Below are 18173 nucleotides of genomic sequence, written 5' to 3'. Positions count from 1 at the left end.
TTTCTAGGCAAGAATATCGGATATAACTGTACTTACTTATGTATGAAAAGAGACATTTATGTCGCCTCTCTACCCAAATAAAACTAATCTGGAGCCGCAAAAAAACCCATAAAATTATAGAGACATTTAAGTTTTTTATACAGATGTATTATATACAAAATAATGATATTATCTTGCATTGAGAACTACAAAAAGAAAACTTTCATTGCTGTTTATAAAGTGGAAAAACGACTTTGAAATAAAACACAGCATTATGTACTGTAGATCTAGTCCTATACTTCTATTGTTTAATTAATGACATTTTTGAAATAAACAAAACAATATTGGGATTTTATGTATTTCATCCTTGAGAAAACCTGCCTGACATAAACAGTAAATGATGCCATAACAAGTGTGTCCCAGGCTGGTTTCTTCAAAACGGCAGCATCTCTTCTGACGCGTGAATACCTCATAATCCAGCATATCAAAAACAAGAAGTAAGAAAAAGATTTACAGTTGTTTACGTTGATAGCCAGATTAGACATAATTTTTCCTTAGATAGACATGGAACAATTTGAGGTGATTTGAATGAGCATAAACATTCAAAACAATCTTTCACTGCAGGTAGAATAAGATTTAACAGCAGACGTTTGGTATGCAGGTCACAAGTTTATTCTGGTTATTGTTTTTTTTCGGGGGTTTTGACCCTCATTTTACTCCTTAATCTTCATCATCATCATCATCAATAACAACACAGTAAAAACATGAAACATCCAGTGGAACCAGTGCCGTCAAATGTGTGTCCATTGTTTTTGCGTTTAGTTTGTAGTTGTGTATGTAAACTACATATTTTTAACTAAACCAGAGGACTCAATCAAACAGGTGTCAAGAGCAAATCTCTGTCACTGCTGTGCTTTTCATACTTACTCACATAATATGACTGTAAACAAAACATCTGACTGGATGTAAAAAAATAAAGAGAGATACGGTGTGTGTGTGTGTGTCGGGGGGGCTGAGGGGACCAATGAGAAAAGAGTCTTTGTTCAGAGGTGAAAATAGAACACTTAAAACCCAGCTGTTGCCTGGAGACACATATTGCAGGCAATTATGGAGCCAGATTACAGAGGAGAGGAAATAGGTGATATTGTCAATGAAGCACGGATTTGTGTGTGTGTGTGTGTGTGTGGGTGAAGGCTGAGTGACTGTTTGTGACTGGAACTGTTTTTCCACCACACCACACCACAGCACAGTGTGCATTAATGTAGATGTGTGAAAATGTACATGCAGAATTATTAACTTTTAAGAAAAAGAAAAAGAAAAAAAAGAATAATCTCTGACCGGCTCTGCATGTGATCCTTACATGTATACATGCATTGATTCCTGCATTCAGCTCAATGACTTAGTCTGTTTTTACCCTAAAACAGGGATTAAAAAACAATGTTGTCAAGTAAGGAGTCAAAATACCTGGAGGTCATTCTGCTCTCTGTGAGTGTTGGTGAGTATTCCTAATATATGGGACGATTGCACCACACAAACAACGCTGATTACTCTACTATTCCACTGTATTTACACGGGAGTTTAACAAAGAGCTTTTAAAAAGGTCTCAGGCTGAAGACTTGGGGCCTCATTTATATGTTTTTATTCAATTATACTGAGGGGAATTATTTGAAAACAACATATAAATGAGATCAATTAGATTTTTGAAGTACCTTGTCTACATATTATGTGCAGTAATGTGTTATGTTACTGTAATATTACTTGTTTAGTTATTTCAGAATAACACTTGATATTACAGTGCAAAAACAATATGGTAATAGTGTAATAATAATGTAATACCTTTAGTAATAGCTAGGTAAAAGCAGTGAGTAAGAGATTAATTTATGAGGACAAAAAAGGGTCTTCTTTTTAGTCAAATGATCTCTTTTTCTGTGCTATTTCCTTTGTTTGGATGAAACTGAAGTTGTGCTTTAGTTGAGGAAGCTTTGTTATACATGGAATTAGATTTGTGTCAATATTTTAAAACAAGATTTTTTTAAGAAGCAAATACAATATTGATTTAATCCTTCAAAAATAGTGTGTATTTTATTGTTTGTTGGGCTTGGAGTCGCTGTCCGTCTGGAACTAAGTATCCAACGTTTGTCAGATTATAAACGTTAGATACTAGACAGCGACTCCAAGCCCGAGCTGTCGCTCCAAAACTCAGTAGCCAATCAGCAGGCAGCTTTCTAAGCCCCGCCCACGGACAGAATCTCAAACAAAAAAACCACGGCACAAAGAACAAATCACGCAGTGCAACGAAACAAAGTCCTTTTTTCCTTGATATGATACAATCTAATGATAATAAATCAGTCAATCATCAAATGTACCAACACTGTTTATGTTAAACTATAATATTAAAGTCTAGAAAGAACAATTAAGAAGTGGGCTGCACATTTTCCCCTTTTGACAGCGTGACCGGCATCTTCCCCTCTTCAATACCTGGTGGCTGAGTGACCACGTCCACACGATCCCTAAATCCCCCCCACTTGGACCAGGACTCCCCTCCTCCTCCGTCCCTCTCCCCCGTCCTGCTGCGGAACGACCTCGCTTTGACGTCGGCTCTGGGGAAAATCCACACGACGACCCCCATCACCGCCAGCGCCGAGCCCAGACACGAGAGCCCGATCCCGGCCGCGGTGCTGAGATACAGCCCCCGGTTGAATCCGACGGCCTGCGTGTCCACAAAGAACAGGTCGCCCTCTCCGAACGACTCGATTTTATGGGGAGTGGAGTAACCGACCGACAGGCTGGCGACGCCTGCAGTGAGGATCAGGAGACCCACGGCCAAGGACACCTGGAGGGACGAGACACAAACCTGATGTGGAACTTTTGTTTGTTCTCCTCTGTGCTCAGTGCTCTTCCTGTAGCTTCTTGTTAGGAAAGGTCATTTTGTTGTTTGTGATGCAGAAAAATCCAAATTACCAAATGGACGGTAGTGGGGGGGGGGGGGGGGCAGGGGGGGTTTCCACTGTAATCCTTCACCTTTACAAATACCACTCCACCGCAGCCTGCAGTTCATCATGCACAGACAGTGCAGTGTGTGCAGTATCACACATGAGTTCACCAGCGGGAGAGTTTTCTTCTATTTATTACACTCATGTAATAAAGTGACACTCATCACTGGGCCCCGGGACGACGTGAGGGCCTCGGGGGATGGGGACAGTCCATGTAAAGGCACAGTACGTACAATTTAGCAACAGGAGCGGTTCGGTACGCTTTAGTTTTTTTTTTGTGTTTCCATTAAAAATAAGAGCAAAATAACTCAACTGTGCCCTGTTTCCAGTACCCTTCCCTTAGGGTTCTAATGGAATGGTATGGGTGGAGCTTGACCTATGACAGTCAAATGATTGGGCGACAGAAGAGCGACCGGTGCTTCTTCAACGCCCGAAAGTCTATTCTCATACAAAGATAAACCGAGCAGAAAGAAACAAGCTGCTGGATTTCCTCCTTTGTTGTCTGCTGTGTGTCTTTATTGTAAAAACATACTTTTCATAATCTACATCAGCAAAAAGTATTATTTCATTAATTACTTCACATTATACTGTTTTTGTTCTTAATTCTGCACTGGCGTCTCTGAAACTCAACGACCTGTTTTATGGGTTTAATATTTTTATTTATTTTTTAAGTGCACTGCAGCAAAGACACAGAATGCAGATTGTAGGCAGCTCAAAGGTGCTTTAGCAATACATTTATTAATAAATAGTCCCTGACTGCGTTTTATAAGGGCTGTCAAGGCATTAAAAGGTACAGTATGTAAAATATAGACACAGTTGATGGTAAAGTTAAAATGTTGCTGCTCATGTAGCCTTATGTTAGCATCAAAAATCAAAGGATTTTAGCTTGTTCTGTTGCGGGCTATCGTAAAAACAAGGGATGCACGATATTATCGATAGATATTGGCTTTAAAATGTATTATCAGATATCAGCAACAGTGTATCATAAATCATCAGAATCTGCCAAAGCATTAGACGTAAGAAGGCACTGAGTGTGACTGACAAAGAGAAAACTTGAAATAACGTGCACTTATTAAACCACACAACTGTAGAATAGCACACAACGACACAAACATCAGCCACTGATGACTCCAGTGAACAGCGTGATAGCGTAAAGAGGAACAATTATCTTTCCCCTGAACAATGAGGCTCCGGGGAATTACCCTTACATGTCATTATACATCAACTTCCCCCGTCTACCTTGTTATGTTCTCATGGGACATACGAAGACACTCACACTGTGGGTGGACGCTCTCATATCAACCAGTAACTAGTAATCTATTTATATGGAGTGATTATGTGGGGAAAAACACAATGGACTGTATCATGAACCCATCACGTTAAGTCTTTGCAGGTTTCAGACTCACACGCTTGTTCAAATAGTAAATGTTAAATATAATGTTGAAATAGTAAAGACTTTGTGCCAGTTGTTGTTGTGAAACTGATCCTGAAGTGAACGCACATTCAGCAAGAAAATGTGTGATGAGTGACATCAAATGTGCATTTTTTTCTTTTCTAAATGGAGACAGTATATGTTGCACACTGTGTGTAAACACGCTGCTTCCTGTCTCACCTCGGAAAGCTGAGGTAACAACTGCTTTTGGTGTTGATGAGCTTTACCTTATTTTTCATCTGTATTATCCTTTTATTAACTGAATTTATTTGCTGTTTTACCACTAATCATTTATTCATTTACTCCTCATTTATTCTTCTTTGGTCAATCGTTAGTGCTTTTTGTCTCGTTACTAATTGTTGAGAGCCAAGGTGGTGTTTCCTTATTATTATTATTATTATTATTGTTATTACCATTATTATTATTATTATTCCCTAACATGAATCATGTTTTGGAGGGCCTGAACATACACCAAATTCCCGGATTTCTGCGACCGCATCAATCCTGGTGGAAATTTACAAAAAAGGAAAAAGCGTGGAAAATTGGAAGTGGGAGGGGCTTAAGAAAAACACTTTCATCAGGTGATTTCTTTGAAATGTTTCACGTACATGAAGTAAAGTTGGTACACATGTCTATCACGTCAGGGCGGTCAAAAAAGTCAATGAGGACTTTGCTGTAAGTCCTACAGGAAGTCCGAATAAATGGACTTGAGTGTTGACACTCGTGTCAATTATGTCATTCAGGTGCAAGATATTAGCAACTTAAAGCACTGACTTAAAGTCTCTTCAATCAAAAAACAATTCAAAAAACTGCCATGGTACAAGTGCACTTCACTTTTACATGGATTCAGATTGTTTTAGGGCTGAAATGATTACTCGATTAACCGATTATTAATCGATTACTAAATGAATCGTCAACTATTTTGACAATCTATTAATTGGTTTGAGTGTTTTCAAGGAATTAAAACAAGTTTCCAGATTTTTCAGCTTCTTAAATGTGAACATTTCCCAGTTTCTTTGCTCCGTATAACAAAGAAACGGTTAAAACAGAATAGTTTTGAGACATTTGAGAACATCATCCTTTCTAGGTTTGAGAAAGACCGTTTCAACAACGATCAACGTTTTCTGATATTTTATGGACCAAATGATTACTCCATTCATTGAGAAAATAATCGTTTTAATGAGTGTGTGCTTTTATAAACACATTTGTTCGATCACAGAACTTTGCGATGTGACCTGAGAACAAAATCTACTCAGGACAGATGTGCGTCCGAGTGAAAGCTGACAGACGTGTAGTGTAGAGCACTTTACCTTCCAGACTGCTGAGTTCCACCACAGGGCTGATCTCTGGCTCTGGACGAACCCCCGGTCCTGAGGGTCTCTCTCCCACATGGAGGACGAACACTCCTCGTAGAAGTGGTGCAGATAGGAACGCACGCCGAACTGCAGACAGCTGGAACCTGCCTGTGGAGAATCACAGCTCTGAGTGATCACATTTAGGTTTCCTAAAACAAAAGCCCAAGAGACCCAAGTGAACACAAAATGAAATGATGATTTTATTTATTAAAGATAACATGACCCTATGTGAAAAAGTAGTTGCCCACAAAACCTAATAAGTGGTTCTGCCACCGTGAGCAGAAACAACTGCAATAAAGACCTTGTGATAACTTCCATCGCTGTGGGGGAATTTTGGCCCATTCTTCTTTACAGAATTCTTTTAATTCAGCCATATTCAGCCATATTGGATGGTTTCTGAGCGTGAACCACCTTTTTAAGGTCATGCCACAGCATCTCAATTGGATTCAAGTCCGGACTTTGACTAGGCCACTCTAAAACCTTCATTTTGTTTTTCTTCAGCCATTCAGAGGTGGACCCACTGGAATGTTCCACTGCAGAACCCAAGTGTGCTTCAGCATTTTTTTGGCCCGTTTTTGAAACATTGAGACAAAGACTCAAACTAGTGTTATTTTAAATATGTTTTATACTGTTCACATTTAAAATTTAACACGCAGAATCTGGTGTCCATGTACAACTACTGTGTTTTCTCCGTTTTCAATTGTTAAAACAGTATATTCACATGCAGCAAATTGTAAATTAGTGCCAGAACAACTAAAAAAGTAACTTTATAAAAACAAATCAAAACTCACCTCACTTCCAGAGGATTCTCCTCCCGAGCCGGAGACACAGGCCTCGGAGCACGACGCCATCGCAGCTCACACTCCTTTGTAACACCTGCAGGAAGAGTCCACATTTACTCAGTGTGTGTGTGTGTGTGTGTGTGTGAGAGATTGATCTGTGTACACGTCAGCTGCCTGTCTCCTACTGTAACAACACAAACACTGTTTATCTGCTGAATATGGATTTCCCCCTCAATAAAAGCCTCCCCAGCCTTTCCGACACCTGTCATAAATCCGCCCGCCGTGTCGTCAGGTGGATGGCGATGGACGTCCGCCGTGGCCCTGAGGTGCTTCTGTCGCCTCCCACAGATGAATCACACGTATGCAAAAGTGCGTGCAGTCGTGTGCACACGCGTGTTGAGTGATTTCTTTCATTCTTTTTTTTGCCGTCACGTGGCTTCTCTCTCGCAGTGGCCACACGGTGTGCGACGCGTCGTTAAGTTCATAGAATATGAAACGCACTCCTAACAAAACCAATCAGTCATCACAAAAAGGAGGCGGAGCCCGTCCTGACCGAGCTGTCAACAAACTGTTCAAGACACAAACTGTAACCTCACACAAATGCAACCGGGAAAAAGAGAGTAAAACAATAATAAGTCTTTGAAACTGCACTTACAAATGATTACACAACTAATTCAATCAAGCTTTAATGACATCAAACCTGTTTTTCTCTGGGTTTATTAAACTTCTCTACAGTTTAGATGTTATTTTTACTATACTTTTTAAAAACATCATTAAATAGTTTGTTTTCTTACTGAAGACACAACGTATGTTGTCTTGAAACTGTAAGGATTATTATTTCTTCATATGTCTTATAGAATTCATGAGCACTAAAACATGCAGAGGTGTAAAGAACTGCCGTTGGACGCAGCTTTAAGCTTCTGCTGCGTTTCCATTTCATCTGGACATACTTTACATTCATCTAAGAAGGTTGAAACAAAGAACTCACTAAAATACTTAAACTAATGGATGCTTTGGCCTTTGACACCTTCAAAACAGAGAATGTGTTTTCCCTTTAATTCTAAATTCTCAAGCTTTCCTCTTCTTGTCCTTCTTCCTCCCACATTTCACTTCCTGTGAGGCATAAAATACCTAACTTTATATGAACTCTGCAGCTCAACATTGACTCCAGCTGATAACTACTGATGAGTATGAAGACTCTGTGTGACAGGAGTTAGTAAATCAAATGTGGTTTGTTTTTTGGATCTGAACGACTGATCCACTGAGGTTTCTTGTCCAGTCGTGTTTCATGACGGAAACAAGTTTGAAATGAGTCAGTATTGATGTTGATTATGATTGTGTAAAAAGATCAGGTCGTGATAAAAGACTGACTTTGGAAGTTGAAGAATCCACTTAATTGTGTGTTTTTAAACTTCTTTATGGACAGAAAACACAGTAAGAACATTTCACCGCATTGATGTGCTGTGTCTCACAGAGTTTGCACAGTCAGTTAAATGTTATATCCACACATATTGAACCTCTGTTATATTGATATTGAAGAAACTTCACTGTTATTATCGCAGCTCCAGACTCTAGAACAGGGACATAAAGGTAAATGAAGCTCTAATAAACTCAAAAACACCAACTTATGTCATCTCCACCCCCAATATGCATATGTACACACACACACACACACATATATCAATATCAATGTTAAATCATAAGCATATTTATCGCCATTGTGTTCTTAATTGACTTATTATTCCTGTATATTTGACACGTGAGGAGCCACTTAAATGTGATTATATAACAACAAACAAACAAACAGACACTGAGGTCTGAGGAGCGTTGTTATTGATTTAATGGATTTTAATGGATTTTAATGGACTTGTCGTTTGAATGCAACAGGTTTTTATTGACGGTCACGCGCTACTGGCACGATTCATGTTACACATCAAAGCGAATGCGACACATTCTGACGTGAAAATCCTCGGAGGAAAGGAATGAGTGTGTCTTTGGTTTGTGAGCGCAGAGATAAACCAACACTGGACGCAGTGAGTCATCGCGACCACGCAGCCTCTCGTTCTCTGTCGCACGTCGTCTACACAGCGAGCCAGTGTTGGTTTGTTAGTTTGTTTTTATGATAAATTCACTCAGAAAACACAGACGCGGTCGGTGTTTACCTCCTGCCGGAGCGCGCGCTCTTCTCACTGGGGATCCATGTGCTGTTGTCGGGACTGCTGGATGCGCCGGGCTGCTGCTGCTGCTGCTGGTGCTGGGAACAGCTGTGGCTTTCTGCGCATGCGTGTGGATATGTTTATAACAACAATCTATGTGGACATGTTGTAATTACAGGGGGGGGAAATGTCCCCAAAATGTCCTCAAAGGAGGACGAATATTAGCACGCAAATCAGAACGCAAATCAGAACTGACAAAATGTTTATACTAAAAGGGAAATGCGTACAAGTGGTACACAATGGCTCTGCAGCGCCCCCAGAGGTGGAACCCGGTAGGACAATGCCGAACTCAACTCAGCTCAAACTGTATTTCTCGAGCACATTTAAAACAACCGGGGTTGATCAAAGTGCTGTACAGATTAAAAGCAATACAGATGATAGAAAATGGCCCATACAAAGACGCAGTTACAGTAAATAAAATAAATAGATAACAAAATACTTAAACACAGTGCAATATAAGGAAGTTAAAATTAGATTTAAAATTTTGCCTGAAGTCCACTTAAACTTGGTTAAAAGCCAGGGAGAAAAGGTGTGTCTTTAATGAGGATTTAAAAAACCTCAACCTACATCTTAAGTTGCACCAAATTTCACCAAACTTGGTGGAAACATGTCCCAGACAAAGACGAACAAAAAAGTCCATCAGAACCACGGTGTCAACCCAACAGGCAGTCGGCCATTTTTGAATTTGACGTCCATCTTGGTGATGTCGTAAAATGAACAAACTCGTCCGAACGCATTAATCGTACCAACATATCATCCAAGATGTAAAGTTATCAAAAGGTTTCGCAGATTCTTAAGGGGCGTGGCCACGGCAACCATCGGAATTTGGGCGAATTTCTGACCATTCGCCACAGAACAGGACTGTGACTCTGCACAATAACAGTATTAGAGTCCACCCAAATATAACTTCTCCATTCAGTGCAGACGACAAAATAATAGTGCAGTGACAAAAACATTGCTTCCGTTTCGTGGTTGATTTCTTTTGACTTTCTCACCAGCGATGAGATAAATATGTGTAAAGTAAGTTTTGTTACAGCTATGAAAGTCTCTGAACTGTCCATGAAATACTAATCTGACAGGATCCAGTCTACTTCATTTGAGAGTTGCATTCGAGCAGCTGTCAGTGACACACACACACACACGCACACACACACACACACACACACGCACACACACACCACCTCAGAAGTTTTGCTGCCTCTGCAACAGAAGCTCTCATTAAACAGAGGCTCACGTACAGTAGTCTGTAACTGAAATAATGTTAAAAGAAACTTCACACCCACCCCCGCACACACACACACACACACACACACAGTCTGATTCTGCCAATATGTGTTGTGTAAATATTTCAGCGATTCCTGAATCTGAATTATTTATTCAGAGAGTCAAAGCAGACGCCGAATGAAAAGAAAAAATACTGTCTTTTTTTTACATTTTTATCCAAATCAATGAAAAGAAAAGAACATAAGGCAGACGTGTGTGTGTGTGTGTGTGTGTGTGTGTGTGTATTTGCTTTTTTTGGTCAGCCATAAAAAGACGGGACTGTTTTCAAGGTGTTTTGAGCAAAACACATAATATTTTGTATACTACTTTTGTTCAGGCTCTGTATTGACTTCCATTCATTGAGACATGAGGTGTGAAACTGGCGGCTCGTGGGCCACATGCGGCCCCCACAATCGATTCAATATCAGACTCGAATCTTTGTGTTCCATCTAAAACGTTGGACAACGAGAATCCATTGAACAGTGCCTGTGTTTGTAATTTGTCATGTGATCTCAATTGTTATTGTTTTTATTATGACATGTGTTGCTGGCCTCTTGGCCAGGTCACCCTTGATCTCAATGGGACTTTACCTCTGTTAAATAAAAGTAATGTGATCATGAAAAGATGGACCATGACGTCCTCTTCTTTTAAACACAACACAGGAGCCAGCAAGGTAGAAGATAGAATACAGAGAGAATATAATACTAACTATATCTGCTCGCAATATTTTATTATCTTAACCCTTTAACACCTAAGCCTCAAAATTTCCATCTGGAGTTTTTTTTTGTTGCTTATTTTAACAACAAAAGGGCCAGAAAATGTCCTGTAACTAAGTGCTTTTGCCCGTTTTTAGCGTACTAACTAACTTTCAATATCTGGCAGTTATTAACATTCATGTTAAAATAGTGTAATAACAATTTGAAAAGAAGACAAACACCAGATTTTGCGTGTTAAATTTGAAATTTGAACAGTATAGCACGTAATTAAAATAACATTTGTTTGAGTTTTTGTCAGTTTTTCCCACACTCTCCTCTGGTGACAAAGACGCTGATTAATTACATTTAACGCTACATTTTATACATCGGTAAGTGTTTTAATTATGTTGTTATTTACTTCACATATATACATCGTTTTTAAAAAGACTTTTATTTTGAAATCTGTCAAATAGCATCATGAATATCTTAATTGCTCGATATCATGGTGGAATATTGTGTTATAATTTTAAGCTCGTATTGCTCTTCTGCTACTAAACAGTTGTTTTATCTAGGCCGGCCCCCTCTTGACCAGCCTAGATGCTCATTGGCCCGCAGGTCATTTGAGTTTGACACCCCTGATTTAGACTGTCTGACCAAACAACTTATCCCAAACCTCAACCATGACCAGTGTAAGCCTTAACCTTAACCTTAACCTCACCACAATTCACACTTTAATCCCAATTTAAAATAAATGAAGCTCTGCCTAAATAAGGCCAGACTTTTGTCTCCATGAGGACACACACACACACACACACGCTGAGGAGAGAGAAATTTCCATGGTGACGAGTCCAGCGAGGTCATACACAGGAAGTGTCCGCCTGGTGTTGATTGGCTGATAGATAATTACACTTCCCGTTAAGATGATGTGCAAACATGATTTTCTTCTCTTTCCTCCACTCTCTTTAGAAGCCGCTGTAAAGCACTATCAGTCACTTTAGCCGCGCGCCTCGCTGCCCTTATTACTGTCTTGATTCACCGTCATCCGCGCGGTGTCATAAATTATGCAGTGTGTGTTTGTCTGCATGGTTTCTGGTTAAAAAAATAAAAAAATAATAGCCTTTGCATCATCCCCACAGCCGTCCATAAAGCCACTGTCAATAACAGGGAACATCTGAGCCGTGGCGTTAATTAGCTGTGAAAAGCTTGACAAATAAAAATAGGGTGACGTTATTTTCTGAAGCCAATATTTAGGTTTGATGTCTGACAGACGGATTTTCTGTATAGTAGGGACTAACGCAGCAACGGGGTTAGCATCACAACCTATGGGAGTAATTAGAATATGGAAAATGTGTTTAACATAAAATATAATAAGACTTTTCTGATGAAATCCACGTCTGCAGCTCACGAACAAACGGTAAAATCTTGTCTGGGAAACATTTGTTGTTTCATTACTGTTCCAGGTGGTTTGGCTGTTAAAGAATATACGACATTATTATAACATATAAAATTGGCAGAGGCAAAGAAAACAGACAATGACATAAAGAATATCACACATATTAAGTACATTCTTTTGAATAAATCCCTTGCACACGTCTTTATTAAACTTCATTAAACAAATGAAAATAGTCCCCTGTGTAAGTGATGTTTGCGGGGAATTACGACGCCCACCTGCCGTTACCAAGCCTTAAAAACTGTGTCGTTCTTTTTTATCGGCAGCAGCAACAACTTGGGTTTGGCGCTGGTTGTTATATCAGAAAAAAAGTCACCATGTTCATCCTTTCAAAAGCTGCTGTGCATGAAATAGTCAGAATGTGTCATTAATAATGAAGCTACATTATCATACGCAGTATAATGGGCGAGTGCTCTGTTTGAAATATAACTTTAATTTTGATACTTTGCTGATTCTGTAACTTGGAGCCCTTAAGTAAAAAGTTTAAATCGCACCAATTACCATAGAAAACAAATCAATCAGAGTCGCTGTCAAAATATTATTCAATTGATCTACCTGTCTGAGTAGGAACACATTTTGACAGCTTTATTTTTTGCCTTACAGTGTGTCTGCTCCATTTTTTTTCCTCCTCTCCACCATCTGAAAATCTAATTATAGTGAAGACTGCACATGCACCGCTTACAATATTTCCACAAAGAGACGTCCTGACAAGCGAGTGAGGAGCATGAAGCCCAAAATGAGAATACATTTAAAAGGGGTTTTTGAGTTTTATAGCCCATATTCAACAATAACGAGCAGCACGGTCATGCAGGCGCACACACACACACACACACACACACACTCCTTTACCTCTTCATCATAGAATGTGACACCTGACGGCCCATTAGTTCCCAAAGTGCTATTCTATTCTATGAATTCCTCTCCTTATAGAATATTTAGACTCTGTGTGTTTCACTCCACTTGTCAACACGGGATGCATTATTCATGTTACTGGGCCATTATCTGACGCTCTGCGTGATGTAACGCAGCCATTCTCGGGGCCCTCGTGCCCGCAAACACATCCAGTGACCTTCTGAACTGCGCGCTGCCATCACACTGCCTGCAGCGCTGCGGCGGCTCCGCTTCCGTATAATGGACCAAGGAAGAGGACATTTGTGCTTTACATGGGGGCTTTATTGTGCAATTAAAATGTGTGCTTACTTGAGTGCACCTATAAATGTGCGCCGCCCTCATAACACCGGGCTTTTAAGAAAGAGGTGGCGAGTGAGGGTGAATTTAACCGGCTATTTAATAACGTAATTAACAAGGCACGCCTGTGTTTAAGATGAAGTGATGTTTCCTGACTGTATGAAATTAATGTAAGAGGGACGGAAGCTGAGAGAGAGAAGCTGAAGGACTTTGAATTAACAAGCCTGCTGTGCAATTAAAAGACAAAAGTCTGTCTCCATTTGAGACGGAATTAAAGAATGATTTGGAGGTTTTTGTAAAAGCCTTTGTGAATCCAAAAGATATACTTATTATTGAGAGAGAGAGAGACACTTAAGTATAGCTTATCATAAATACTGTATAAGGGAGTATGTAAATGGGACCTACACTGCAAATACATGAACTGGTCTGCTAACATGACTTGGACAAACAGAATTTTTCCTTTTCAACAATCTTTATTTATAACTAATATTGCATTTTGGCATTTTCAGATGGGTTAGGGTTAGAGGTTAAAGAATACAACCCATAAGATGCTCTCTTGCACTTGCCAAAAAGTGGTTGCAGCTCTTACTTTGTGACGTACAGGCTTTTTTCTGCCTCAAAATCACTTGGTTTCATTATGAGGGTGTAATATTTGGCAGATTATACCTCACCTGTTCCTTTTTACGTGATGGGATACACTTAAAGGGCCAGTACACGCCATTAAATGCACATTTCCACTTGCCAAAAAGTGAACACAGCTCCTACTTTGTGAACTAAATGTTTATTTTTCTGACTCAAAATCACTTGGTTCCATTCAGAAAGGTAATATATGGCAGATTATACCTCGCCCATTCTTTATAATGTGAGACAGAAAATACCTTTAACTTTTACTGGCCATTTAAGTGCATTAAGTGTAACAAAAAAAAAAACTACGCAGGGTATAATCTGCCAAATATAATCCTCATGATTGAAACCAAATGATTTTGAGCATTTTATGGGTTGTACTGGCCCTTTAAGGTTACTGCAGTGAGTTGCAATTACTATTTGGCAAGTAGAAAGGTTCACTTTGTAGGATGTATTGGCCATTCAAGGGCATTACAACAGGTTTAAAGAATCGGGTGAGGTAGGTGAGGTATAATCTGCCAAATATTACCCTGAGCATTAAATTATAAAAATAAAATCTGTACAATTAGATAAACAATCGAGCAAATAAAGGAAATGGAACCTTACTGCTACTGTTCATAGAACATCTTCCTTGATATTGACACCAGTAAATCATTGTTTTTTTCATATCTTTGTGACATTTGTTGCCAATGTTACCAGACTGACCCTTTGACAAGGACCTGGAAATGTCTGAAGTGATCACCCTGGGTGAATTTAAATCAATTTTAAATGTTGCTCAAAGTGAGCTCTTATTAGTGACCTTTTTGCTTGTGTTGTGGTGGTTGGATTCGGTATTGTCTTATTTTCTTATGACGCAACTTTTAAGTGTACTGATGCTTTTCTTACCTGGTTAAATACTACAACAACAACAACAACAACAACAACTACTACTACTACTACTACTACTGCCACTAAGTACTGTTTTATGCTAATGTCGCTGTGTTACCTAATAATATAAATAAATGAAGTGGTGAGTGTGGCATGTGACATTTAACACACTACAGCAGTCATGAAAGTGACTTGAAATTGGGGCCAAATCATCATCATTATCATTATTAACTGTTTTAGTCATGTTTCAGCTGCAGGGAAATATGTTTTACATATCCTGTTAGATTCTGCAGGTTTGAGGATGAAACACACACACACACACACACACACACACACACACAATAACGCCGACCCTCTTCTATAAATCCCTGAAGCATGGCTCCTCTTCATCTTTCGCCCCCAGAGGGGGAAAAACTCATCATTCATTGACTGATTATCATTTTAATACACTACATTCCATATGCAGATGTGGGAGTACACCGGGAACACATCCACTAGCATAACCCTGCAAGGATTAAGCTCAGCTTGTCTCTACATCTCTATCTTTTCATCTCCATCAATCTTTCCATCTATCCACAGTTTTTACCCAACTCACGTCTGATCTCTGGCATCTCAGACGGACTGACCCACTTCTCCCCTTACTAGCCCAGAACAGACTGGAGCCTGGAGGCGAGGCTGGCCGCGACATAAGGCCACTGCAGAGCTGACTGGTTCAAGGGTTCATCTCGACGGGCTCCTTTGCCTCCCCGTCTTCCCTCAAGTCATTACAGCAGCAGATCGCAGACAGAGGGAATGGATGGGTCTCATTCCAGCCGCGGCAGCTTCCACTTGTCTGATCATTCAAGGTCATATCAAGCAGATCAATAAGGCTACACTGATGTATGGGGAAGTGGATAACATATTTGTGTCCAGGGGGTGGAGTGGTGCTGGTGCTGGTGCTGGTGCAGGTGGGTGGGTACACACAGGGTCAGACACAGTGTGTTATCTCAGTTCCTGGATCTTACACTAGAGGTCAGTGGAATGTAGCTGCAAGTTGACGAGCATAAGGTCCTTTGTTTCCTGCAATAACAGCATGTGTAATGTGTTTATCTTTTTACACATCTCCCGCTGCAGCTGCTTTTTTTTTTTTTTAGAGCTCCAGTGATTATCATAAGGTTTAAGACCTCCCGTCTGACTGTATGTTAAAAGGAATTGAATGGTTTTAATATGAGTCTGTAATGCTGTGGAGTGATTTCAGCCACGAGTGCTAAAAGGTCAAACGTGTTTACACGTGAGAGATTCATTTGTGACGCCGCACATGCTGCCACTGATTAAAGTTAAATCTTTATCACTCTGCGATGGAACAACTGCATACATTTTCATCCATCCATCCATTTGCTACTGCGTTTACTGGGGGTTACTGTGCCAATCTCAGCTGGCGATGGGTGGGGTCACGCCCTGGACAGTTCACCAGTCCTTCGCTGGGCCACACATAGAGACAAACAACCATTCACTCTCACACCTATGGTCAATCTAGAGTATCTAATTTACCTAATCCCCATGTTTCATGTTTTTGGACTGTGGCAGGAAAACCCACGCACACACACACGGGGGGAGAACATGCAAACTCCATGCAGGCTCCATGCAGGCTCAAACCTGGGTGTTCTTGCTGCAAAGACAAGAGTGCTAACAACTACTGTTGCAGCCTTAGTGCTTGTTTCTGTGTGGGGGCGTGTCTTTTTCGTCTCCAGATTGACTCTCCACCCCCTGCACACAGGAGACTTGGGTTAGTGATCAGTGGAGGTAAATAAAAGGAGGGTGAAAAGCCTCACCTGGCCCTCCTCTCTTGGTGAGCTGAGCGGAGTGGCTGCAGTTTGGTGAGACTGGGACAGTTGTGGTGTTTTTTCCTTGCTTTAGTGTGTTCCAGCTTGCATGTTTTCTCCTTACATAGTTGTCGTGTGTAGTAACCTGGTTCTTTTGTTCCTTTTTGTTTGGAGACCAGCGCTTTAAGTTTCTTTAACGTCAACATTAACAGTATTTACTAAATAAAGTTGAATTCTTAACTGCCTCTGTTGCCCTTCTTTCCCCCCCCGGTCATTATTTTGTATTTGTTTGTCCCTTCCTCCCCTGAGCCAAAGCCAGGGACGTAACACCTACACCAGGGGTGACCAATACGTCGATCACATCGGTAGTGTGGGTCGATCGCATGGCATTAAAAAACAACAACACAAGAGTTAGCCTATCATCCATCCACACTATAGCATTTGCCACTTGATTGACGTGAAGTTAAGCCAGTCTGAGAGGCCTGCACTACACCAACCGTGTGGCCCGACACGTGTTCATTTCACTTCTTTATGCATCAAATACAGCTGCACCCGCTGGTTTCCACGAGGCTAAAATGTGTTTGATCGGCATGAAACTTCCATTTCAGACTGCGTCGGCTGTCACATGTCACAGAACATCACGGCGCGGCGCAGATCCACGAGCTGCAGCGTAATCACATTACAACTACGGCGTCGGGATAAGGAATCATTATCATATCAATAACATCGTTTATCATCGACGGAATTAGAGAGCTTGACTGCACGTGGTTTGTATGAATTCTATCCTGGAGCCCCCACCACCAAGAAGTCATTAATGTATCCTGGTGTAACATTATCACATGGCTACATTTCTCTTCTCTATCTAATCGAATTCATCCGACTAATAGGTCATAATTAATTGCTCCATTATTAATAGAGTGATGTCATACCAACATGCCTGCGGGTAAAATTAATTGTCTGTCACTGGGAGCGAAGCCTGTGAGCGCATATATCAGGTGTGTGTGTGTGTGTGTGTGTGTGTGTGTCTCTACAGTGGGTTGTGAGGACACATTTTTGATTTTGAAGGTTAAGGACTTGGTTTTAGAGTTAGGGTTAGAATTGGGTTGAGTTTAGGATTGGTTAATGTTAGCCATTTAAGTTGTGAAAGTTCACCCTTTTTTTGTGCTTATCTTAGCAATAAAAAGGTCCAAAAAATGTCCTGTGAGTGCAGTTATTTACAATTTACTGCATGTTAAAATACTGTGTTAACAAGTTAATATGAAGAAAAACAAAAAGGTTTATTGGGGGGAAAACACTGCAGTTGTACATGACCAGACTTTTACTAAACTACCTACTACAGCGTAATAAACTCAAGTCTCTTTATGACGTTTTATTGCACACACACAAAATAAACATTCACACACTCGTTAGCCTGACTGTCACAGCTACACTAGCCTACCGGCAATCTTAATTAGTTAGTGAGTTAATTAGTTAGGTTGTAAACCTGCAATTTAAACACAAACAAATAAAAACAAAACCTGGAATTAA

At 40.2% G+C, this 18173-nt stretch overlaps 1 protein-coding gene across 1 annotated transcript; it reads right to left on the bottom strand.

Moving 5' to 3' along the window:
* Positions 1-635: 635 nt before the first annotated feature.
* nrsn1l (neurensin 1-like) lies at positions 636-8931 on the bottom strand. Its single transcript, XM_058618361.1, has 4 exons — positions 8704-8931; positions 6551-6635; positions 5715-5867; positions 636-2812 (listed from the first exon to the last, which is right to left on the bottom strand). Exons 2-4 carry the CDS (start codon positions 6608-6610, stop codon positions 2393-2395), a joined length of 633 nt encoding a protein of 210 aa, XP_058474344.1. The 5' UTR covers positions 6611-6635; positions 8704-8931; the 3' UTR covers positions 636-2392.
* Between the last annotated feature and the right edge of the window lie 9242 nt (positions 8932-18173).

This window comes from Solea solea, chromosome 20 (assembly GCF_958295425.1).
Source record: "Solea solea chromosome 20, fSolSol10.1, whole genome shotgun sequence".
Taxonomy (NCBI): Eukaryota; Metazoa; Chordata; class Actinopteri; order Pleuronectiformes; family Soleidae; genus Solea; species Solea solea.
This window is presented reverse-complemented; position numbering and strand designations above follow the sequence as displayed.